A 9,530-nucleotide genomic window follows, 5' to 3' on the forward strand; every position below is an offset into this window, starting at 1 on the left:
AAGCTATCAAAGTTCTCAAATAAAGCAACTTTTGAGAATGTCAATGTTTGTTGGGAATTATCTTACAAAACTAGGAAGGATTTTTGGTTTATATATTAAAAGTTATGGTTGTTTATTGATTTTAGTAAAAAAAATGGCAACTTTTAGGAAAATGCCCCGTGAAATCAGGCATTTTAGCTGCAACAATCACAAAAAATGCTGCCAAATCCTGGAGGGATTGAGAGACGAGAGACCAGAGACCAGAGACCAGAGACAATGAACCAACAGGGAAGTGGAGAAAGTGAGCAGATTTTACAGCTGAGGGTCATTAGGGGAAGTGGGCACAGGTGAGTGATTACAACCAGGAACAGGTGAAGATGGGCGTGGCAGGAAGACAAGAGATAAACAGAGAAGTGAACGATGACAGAACAATACAAAGAGAAGACATGACAACAAAAACCCAAATCCTGACACGAGTGAAGATAAATCAGATAATATGTCAGCTCGAGAAGTCGAACATTAAAATATGTTTTTATTTTCTTAGCTGTGACTGTGATAAAGATCAGAGTTTACATCCAGCCTCAGCACCTCCTGTTTTTTCTCCTCAGGATGAGCGGCAGCGTCACGGCCGCAGCCGACGCTCTGATGCTGCTCGGCTGTTTGACGGACAGCCAGCGGGTCTCAGCGGTGGAGCTCAGGTTCGATGTTCTGCTCCACGTTTCCTTCGTCTGGCTTTGATTAGCTGCTGATCTGAGCTCTCCTTTAGCCTGCAGAGTGAATCCTTCATCAACTTCCATGGAGTCAAAGCAGAACCGGTGAACTGCAGGTTCGTTTGAAGTAAAAACTAAATCTGTCACTTTTATCTCCCGCCTGTGAAGGGCGATAATGTTTTTGTTTGTGTGCGTTGAAACGCCCAGAAAGCTCTTTATTGGACAGATGTGGATGTGGTAACAGCTCAGGAACTGTTTGTGACTTTACAACAAACCGCTCTGATCGTTAGCAGGTTTTCTCTGACTGTTTGTGTTTGTTTACAGGTTTTCTCTGATTGTTTGTGTTTGTTTACAGCTTTTCTCTGACTGTTTCTGTTTGTTTACAGCTTTTCTGACTGTTTGTTTACAGGTTTTCTGACTGTTTCTGTTTGTTTACAGGTTTTCTGACTGTTTGTTTACAGGTTTTCTGACTGTTTGTTTACAGGTTTTCTGACTGTTTCTGTTTGTTTACAGGTTTTCTGACTGTTTCTGTATTTATTCGCAGGCTAACAGGCTTCAGTTTCGAAGCAGACGGCTGTGTTTTAATCAACCGGCTGCTTCAGATCCTGCAGCAGGACCAGCAGCTTTCTTATCTCGAGTACGAGCCCCACAAAAACTAAAACAAATAAAAACATTTTTACACAGTCAAACAATCCTGTTTGTTTACTGAATTATTGATGCTTCTGCAGTTTGTCAGGGAACCAGCTGGAAGACGAAGGAGTGAAATGTTTGCTGGATTCTCTCCCGAGACTTCACATCAGCAGCTACATGAAGTAAGAGTTAGTTGTTGTATTTGAAGCAGTAAAAGCTTGATTTACAGAGAAGTCAAACTGATTTTAGTTGTTTTTTGCCCCCCAGCCTCAGTAAGAACCGGCTGACGCAGCGGGGGCTGCTGGACGTGGTCAGCACCCTCTCTACCTGCGCTCGTGTTTCTCAGGTGGACATCAGGTGAGAGAAACATCGTTGAATTCATGAAGTGTTCGAGGTGATTGCTGACGGGTCTGTTCCTGTCTGTTAGTCTGGGAGAAGCTCAGCGGTGTCTGATCTGGTTCAGACAGAACGGAGGCGGCGAACAAACTCTCAGGTGAGAATTTAAACTTAGAGGTTTGATGGTTTTCGAATGTGCAGGTTGTAACTCGCTGTAATCAGCCTTTCTGGACCTGAAAACTAACTCAAGTTAACTCAGAGTTTGTTAAAGTCTTTACTGACAGAAACCAGAGGCGTTTATCGGCTGATACTGCAGCACATTAAAGTCAACAAACGGCTGTTTTATTAGATGTTTCTGGTTTCCAGAGTCAGCAGCAGCAATCTGGAGCTCCATCATCTCCTCAGATTAGCAGAGATTTTATCCAAATGTCCCAGTTTGACCAGATTACAGTAAGTGCATCTTTACACCATTTAAACCTTTCAGAATAAAAGTCTTTGTCTATATTTGCTGCTTAAGAAAACAACTAAAATGATAATTTTGTAAAATCCATGTAAATACAAATAATATTTGTAATAAAAACAAACATTAAATGGATTTAAAAACAGTTTGGAGGTGATGAAGAGATTCAGGTTCTGTGTTTTTTTTCTTGGTGGACAGATTAAAGAACAACTCGCTGCAGTCGGAGTGGATCCAAAACTTTGTGAAAGTTTTAACCTGCGGTGGGAGAGGACGCGCCGTCAGGTGAGGAGAAACGCGCCTCTCTGCTTTCTCTGTGAGCGGATGCTGATGGGCTCGACGTGAAGACAAACTGTTTGTGTTTTCAGCGTGGAGGAGAGCTGGATTGGATCTGAGGAAGCTGTGACTTTACTGCGTCGCTGTCTGGAGCTGAACAGAAACATTCAAACTATCAGGTGACGTCAGGAGACGAAGACCTGCTGACTTTCCTCCTCATCCGTCCCAGCGTCTGCTCTAACACTAATCCTGTTTTTTATTTAAAGGATCCAACAAACCACACTACATCTGACTCTGAAGAACCCGGAGCCGACCGCCATCACGTAGGAATTTAAACTGTTTTTATTTCACATTTATAAATAAAAGAAAATAAAAGAGCAACATGCATTCATGGCCTCCTGCAGATCAGCATGCAGTGTTGATATTTCCATAAAGAAATAATTAGTAAATAATCCTAAAATGCATATTTTTTAGGTGTGAAGCTGAACTTCCTGCTCAGCTCATGGCCACAAGCATAAGGTATGTTTTCAGCTTCATTTTATATATTAAATATATATGTTAAAGTTAGAGATATAAAGATTTCAGCCTTTTCAGAGTCTTGTTGTTCTGTAAGTAGCTTTCAGCATTTTTATTCTGCCAATTAAGACCTCAGGACAGGAAACTAAAAAATAGCATTTTCTGCAGAAATCTGCTGAAGAAGCTGAAGCTGAGCTACAACAAGCTAAAGGCTAATTAAAAGAAGCTAAAGTTTAGCTGAAAGCAGCACAAGAAGACAAAACTAAAGTCTGTTTTCTGAAGCAGATTTCAATAAGAACAATTTTTTTTTAAAGAATTGAAGAATTGTAAATGTTTTGTACAGAAGTTACAAAAATTAAAAGTCCCAGCAGCTGAATCAGAAATGAACTTTACAGACAGAAACACGGAGAACTCCTGATTAAACTCCTGATTGTTGGATTATCTGATTATCATCTTTTAAGTGTAAGAACTGATCCCAGAGTTGTTGTTTTTCTGCCGTTCTCAGCCTGGTGGATTGTTCTGTGGATGGAAACCAGTTTGCATCTCTGAGGAACGTCATCCTTCAGTGTCCGTCGCTGACAGACCTGGAGTCAGTTCTCTCCTCTTACGCTGTAACATCCAGCCTCACAGGTTGTTGTTGTTTGAAACATTAAAGTTCTGGTTCTTCCACCAACAGGCTGGGTGCCGGTGGAGCGGAGTTCCTCTCCTTTCTGCTGCCCTTGTTGCCAAATCTGGCCTCCCTCAGGTGAACATTTTCACTTCGGTCAAAGTGAGTTTTATTCACACGACTCAACACCTCCTTCTTGTCGTCTCCTCGGCAGTCTTGGAGTCAAAGAGAGGTCTGTGTCTGCGGTGGAGGAGCTCTCTCAGGTCTTCCACATGTCCACATCCATTCAGTCCTTGAAGTGAGTCAAAAAACCCCAAACATCTGTTTTATCCCAGATTCTGACTCAGGATCAGTCTGTCTGTTTGGTGTGATATGACTTATATCTGTCAGCGGACCCAACCTGCTGACCAGCACAAGGAACTCGCAGGTTAACTGAAGAAAAGGTTTATTTAACTAACAAAAACTAAAGATTCTCTGGGTGGACTGCAGGCGAATGACAGAGAGGGGAATCGACGGGGCTGAGGTTAACGAGGAGATGGGTGTAGATGGACGTGGCAGGTGGAGGGACAGAAGTGGAACTGGTACAGGAAAACCCCCAGATCCTGACAGTTTAATGGTTTATTATGCTACGTTTGTGTTCATATTTCTTATTTAATGCAATAATATTGATAGTTGGACCTGTAGCGTGTTGTAAAGGAAGAGCCGCTGTTAAACCGGCGTCACAGCCGACCTGTAGCTCAGCGGGCCGTGGCGCCAGAGGAAGCACCATCTGATGGTCAGCTGGAGGTGGTTAGAAGTTAGGGAAGTCTGTCACGTCTCTGATTTGAATACAGTGATATCTCAGCGGGCGGCAAGTCTCCAGAATGTCTTGTGACAGAGGCGTGCAGTTCTGTGAGTTTTGTTAAAAAAAACCCAACTTGTCGTCTCCATCCCGTCTCCAGTTTGATTCCTGCGCTGACAGAAAACGCACAGGGCTAAAAATCACTCTGATGATCAAGAATATTTACTGAAAACTGGTTCAGATCTGCCTGTCTTCACTTCAGACATGCAGTTGAGTAGATTTGACTCATCAACATGGCGAGCAGAGAGGGCTACGATGTGGGCGGAGATGGTGCACGGTCATGCATGCACTTTTGCAAGCCTTGCACATGAAAATAGGAAGTGATTTTCACAAACAGAGTTCAGTGAGACTGAAACTGAAAATCTGCAAATTATTTTGCAATTTGCCGCCAACTTTGAGTCAGCAGCTGGTTTCCTGCGGTTGCAGTCCGGTGAGTCTGAGCACCAGGACCTGTGAACCGGGGCACCTGTGGATCAACACTGACTCCGGAGACCTGCTTCAGTTCTGCTTTGATTTCAGTCTTTTCTGACTTTTAAAACAACCCTTAATCCTACACAGACTGCTGGGCAGCAGCTGCTACTCTGAGGTCATTGCTGATGTCGTTCCACCCTGGCGTTGTGCTAACACACACCTGTCTGCTTGTCTGGAGGTGGTTGATCAGTTAATCAGCTCCTGGCTGATCCTGAACCTGATGGACTCACTCACTTCTACATTTTAGCTTCGTTCTTGTTAATTATTGACAAACTGTTTTATGTCCCGTGTTCGTCCTGGTCCTGACGTGTTACTCCTGATGTCCTTCTGTCTCCTGAAGCCTCTCGGGTCACCTGATCAGTGACGCTGCAGCTCAGAGTTTGTCCGACCTGCTGCCTCGTCTTCGATCACTGAAGTAAGCACACGAGACAGCGTGACGTGTGAAGCTGTGCTCTGTGATGTCGTGTAAATGTGTGAAACGTGTCGTGTCCTGCTGCAGTCTGGCCCGGTGTGTGTGGTCCGCAGAGGGAGGCCGGCGGCTCATCGGAGCTCTGAACCAGGCGGGACGTTTGGAGGATCTGTGGTGAGACGAGGAGTCTGTTCAGAGATGAAACGTGTCTGAATGGATTCGTGTTTCTGAGGGTTTCTGTTCCCGTTTCCAGTCTGGATGCAGCGGCGCAGCTGGACAGGAACAGCTGGACGTGTTTGGCTCAAGCTTTAAGGAATCTAACCTCGGTTCGAAGTCTAAAGTAAGAAACTGTCTCATTTGATCGTTTTTAGAATCCTCTCCGAGCTGGAAGTGGGCCGGTCCAGAACTTTCAGTCTCACCAGCTGGAAGCGGCTCTACGCTGCTTCTGATTGGCTCAGATGATGCATAACTCATGAGGAACAATGATTGGTTCAAAGTTAGAAACAAGCAGCCAATCAGAGGCACAGCTGAGCATGCCCAGGAAACCATAAATCGAAATCAGCGTTCCTGTAAGGAAACAGTAAATCTGATGACATCATCATCGCCTTCTTACCCCACTTTGACCTCTGACCCTTCTCAGAGCTGTAGCTCTTGTAGAGTTTCCTGTTAACCTGCTTATTGACCGAACGTTAAGACGTTTAACGCTAAATTCACTGATATTTTGTTTTTTTTCCTCTGCAAAATAAAACATTTGAGGGAAAATCCTTCAAGAGGAGTTATTTCAGATTTATTGTAATCATGTTAAGGATGATTTCCGGTTAAAGAAGGTTTTTGTTTGTGTGTAAAAGGCTAAATGAGATTGTAAAAACCTCTGAAGAGGACGGGGTCCTGGACGTCCTGGCTGGTTTGGAGGGACTCACACAGATAAAGGAGATAGAGTGAGTTTTTTAAACACTGTTTGGATTCAGTCTGTCATAAAAACAGAATGACCTTGGTCGTGTTGGACGCTCTTTTCTCAGGCTGGATGGCTGGAGGATGGCTGACCAGGGGATAAAACAGCTGATTAAATTCCTCCCGAGCTGGAAGGAGCTCAGGAAGATCAGGTATTCTTACAGAGCATGCAGCTGCAGTGAACACTGGTGTCACCTGATGCTTTTTCTCTGACATCTTTCATGTTTTTCTGTCCTCCAGCCTCTCGAAGAATCTCATCAGTGACCCGTCGGGAGAGAAGCTGCTCGACGCGTTGAGGAGTTGTTTCCACCTGGAGGAGCTCCAGTAAGAACCAGTTTGACCTGAGCTCAGAAACACCTTTTAAATGTAGGAATGCATATTTCTATCAGATTAAAGCTCAAACGTGTTTCCTTCCAGCCTGTCCAGTAACCGCCTCGGTGACGTCTCTGCAGCCAGGATGGCTCTCATCCTTCCATCGATGACTCACCTCTCAGTGTTGGAGTAAGTTACGCTCAGTTAAATCATCAGATTATCTTCCTCCTGAATGAACCTGACGTTTACGTTCTTATCCAGTATTTCAGAAAACCAGATTACAAAGGAAGGAGCCATCAGTCTGTCTGCAGCAATAATGAGCCTAAAGAAGCTGAAGAGGATTCAGTAAGATGCTGTTTTTAATCCTCCACTCTCAGCTGTGTAAATATTTACTCTGACTCTTTCGTTCGACTCGTCCTTCAGTCTGACCTCCGTCGGGACCTCAGAGCTGAGCGCCGTCGTGGCCAGTTTGGGTCACTGTGCCTTCATACAGGATGTGGGGTAAAAAAAACACAAAAAACTGATCAAATTCAAGTAAACTTTCCAAATATATAAACTTAGTGAATAGTATAAATATAATATGTTGTAGATCTTGACTAGTTTGGTTTAATGAATTGAAAAAAGTAACTTTTTACTGTAGTTTTATTCTGATTGTAACTCCTGTAAAGTGTCGGTTTGTTCTCTGTACTAAGATGAGATCGTGAAGTTTGTTTCCTAACTTTATTACACATTGTTGTTTCTGTAAGATAATCCTCCTTCTGTTTCAGTCTGGGCTGGAATAACTGCGGCGACGACGTTGCCCTGCAGCTGACCGAAGTTCTCCCTTTTTGCCCCCGACTGACTCGCATCGAGTGAGTTTAAAACTTTTGCACAGACACGACAGCTGATGTTACCTTTTCACAGACTCCAGATGTTGTTGCGTCACAGACAGATGTGTGTCCTGGGAGGGAGGACTGAACCCCTCTGATTATCGTGTTAAACCAGCAGATGTTGCTTCTGATCCTGGACATCAGCTGGTAGCTAACGCAGCTTTTCTTCGGCTGTTCGGATTTTTTGCTTTTGTCTAAAGAAAATGTTCGGCTGCAGCTTTCCTCCTCCTGTTTTCGGACGAGCTGCGGTTTCCACCGCCGCCTGGTAGGGGGCGGTAACGTGCAGGTTTGTCACCTGTATTTTAGAAGAAAAGAAGAAGAGTTGGAACGATTTTAAATCCGGTTCTGTGTCCTTGTGTGAGAAAGAGTTTCCTCTTAGAAACGACATCTGGATTTAACATCAGATCGCTGTTCTGTTCAGCGATAAAACAGAACCACTCGTCTCTGATCCATAATCCTCTCATTATTTCAATATTAGAAGCTATAGCTTGATGATCTTGAGAGAACAAAACTGCAGATCGAACCTTTTCTCTGAGTCATAAATGATCCAAACAGCTTTTCTGCTTCCTCCACCTTTTAAAAAAGAAGGTGTTTCCTTCACAGTCAGTCCTCTTGTTGGACCTTCTCCTTCTGGTAGGATGACTGAGTTTAACCCTCCCTCAGTAAACAGGAAAGTGTTGTTTCTGTGTTTTCCTTCCAGTCTGGAGTGCAACAGAGTGAGTGCGGTCGGGGTGGAGAAGCTGGTTGGAGCGCTGAGGTCCTGCCCCGCCCTGCAGATCATTAGGTGAACCTTCGGCGCCGCTTTAACCCCAAACGGGCGCCAGTTTGGAATCGCTCACCTGTGCTCGTCTGCCCCTCAGGTTGTGGAGGAACAGAGTGTCGGCGGGTGAAGCTCACAGCTTCAGTCTGAGGGAGGTGAGGCTGAACTTCTCCTCCACCATCATGTGACGGTTCTGCAGAACCACAGCCGAGCTGAGCGGAGCTGAGCCGAGCTGAGCGGAGCTGAGCCGAGCTGAGCCGAGCTGAGGAACTGACTTTATTCCTGAGGATTTGGGATCAAACAGAACGAAGCGTTTCTGATGGACAAACCGTAAAAAAGTTTGTCGTCCAGAGAAACAAATCTGTAGTTTCACAGCAGCTGAACTGACCGGTTTGGTTTTTACTCTGGAGCCTGAATTTATTCATCTTTTTATTATTTATTTATTTCCAAGTGTTCGATTCTTCATCGCTGTTAAATGTCTGCCTGTGTTCCTTCAGGTCAACGAAAACAAGATGAGCTGAAGGAAAAAGAACTAAAAACAGCTCAAGTTAACGTCGTACAGCTGAGAAAATATAATTTAAATGATAATCTGAGAATTAGTCTTAAAATAACCAGTTCATTCCCTGACGACTGAACGATTAAAGCCCTGAAGAAATGCATATTGCCCGCCGCTTTGAGACTAAAACTTGAGTCAAACTGAGCGACAATCTGCTGTTTTATGATTTTTGCTGCATTTTAATGAAATTATTATTTAATTATTTCTTATTTATTCAGACTCTAATTGTGAGAAGTCATTTTGCACTGAAGCAGAGGCCACATGAGTGAAAAACACAATTTATCATAAATCTGCATCGTCATTGGTCATTAAGGGTTGTGGTCTCTGCAGGAAAACAGACGTTTTTATTTCTGCTGTTTTAGAATAAAAAAGAGTCTATATTTTTACATTTGTATAGAGTTAACAGGGAGATAAACATTTGACAAATGTATATTTTATTACAACAATGACACTGATAACTGTTTATTTTATGGCTGTTTTTAGCTTAATTATCTTTAAATGTCAATTTTTAGCTTTGAGTTCTCAGAAACTTTCTGTATTCTGTTTTTAAAAAAACACTTCCTTGAGTTTTTGTGTTTGGTTGCTTCCTCTCCACAATTAATTCTTCTGAACTGTTCACATGGCTCCCCCTTGTGGTCACCTGTGGTGGTGCAGTTTCAGCTCCCTGAACACTAACAGAACAACCTAAATATTCTGATCCGTGTAAATAAATCTGAGTCGGCGGACTCTGATGAAGACACAACCAGTTTTCTGTTTCCACATCAAACAGGAATATTGATCCGAGAGCTCCAGACGTTCGTTTTTACTTTAAAAAGTTTGTCCTTCAGCCGGGAAGCACCTGATCCAGCCG

The 9,530-nt window shown here is 43.5% G+C and overlaps 1 protein-coding gene across 1 annotated transcript in view; it reads left to right on the forward strand.

The window, feature by feature from the left end:
- nlrc5 (NLR family, CARD domain containing 5) overlaps positions 1-9,247 on the forward strand; it is a 22,848-nt gene extending 13,601 nt beyond the window's left edge. Inside the window, exons 30-55 of the mRNA XM_017439945.3 lie at positions 588-677; positions 746-805; positions 1,234-1,326; positions 1,418-1,501; positions 1,587-1,676; positions 1,747-1,812; positions 2,022-2,105; positions 2,314-2,397; positions 2,481-2,567; positions 2,655-2,711; positions 2,863-2,907; positions 3,410-3,493; positions 3,581-3,649; positions 3,726-3,809; positions 5,164-5,238; positions 5,323-5,406; positions 5,486-5,572; positions 6,081-6,170; positions 6,252-6,335; positions 6,424-6,507; positions 6,601-6,684; positions 6,757-6,840; positions 6,919-6,996; positions 7,263-7,346; positions 8,065-8,148; positions 8,225-9,247. Coding sequence (XP_017295434.2) covers positions 588-677; positions 746-805; positions 1,234-1,326; positions 1,418-1,501; positions 1,587-1,676; positions 1,747-1,812; positions 2,022-2,105; positions 2,314-2,397; positions 2,481-2,567; positions 2,655-2,711; positions 2,863-2,907; positions 3,410-3,493; positions 3,581-3,649; positions 3,726-3,809; positions 5,164-5,238; positions 5,323-5,406; positions 5,486-5,572; positions 6,081-6,170; positions 6,252-6,335; positions 6,424-6,507; positions 6,601-6,684; positions 6,757-6,840; positions 6,919-6,996; positions 7,263-7,346; positions 8,065-8,148; positions 8,225-8,312 — 2,083 coding nt within the window. The 3' untranslated portion in view covers positions 8,313-9,247. The remainder of the gene's footprint in view (positions 1-587; positions 678-745; positions 806-1,233; positions 1,327-1,417; positions 1,502-1,586; positions 1,677-1,746; positions 1,813-2,021; positions 2,106-2,313; positions 2,398-2,480; positions 2,568-2,654; positions 2,712-2,862; positions 2,908-3,409; positions 3,494-3,580; positions 3,650-3,725; positions 3,810-5,163; positions 5,239-5,322; positions 5,407-5,485; positions 5,573-6,080; positions 6,171-6,251; positions 6,336-6,423; positions 6,508-6,600; positions 6,685-6,756; positions 6,841-6,918; positions 6,997-7,262; positions 7,347-8,064; positions 8,149-8,224) is intronic.
- Positions 9,248-9,530: the final 283 nt, after the last annotated feature.

The sequence above is a fragment of the Kryptolebias marmoratus genome, linkage group LG11, assembly GCF_001649575.2.
Source record: "Kryptolebias marmoratus isolate JLee-2015 linkage group LG11, ASM164957v2, whole genome shotgun sequence".
Lineage (NCBI taxonomy): Eukaryota > Metazoa > Chordata > Actinopteri > Cyprinodontiformes > Rivulidae > Kryptolebias > Kryptolebias marmoratus.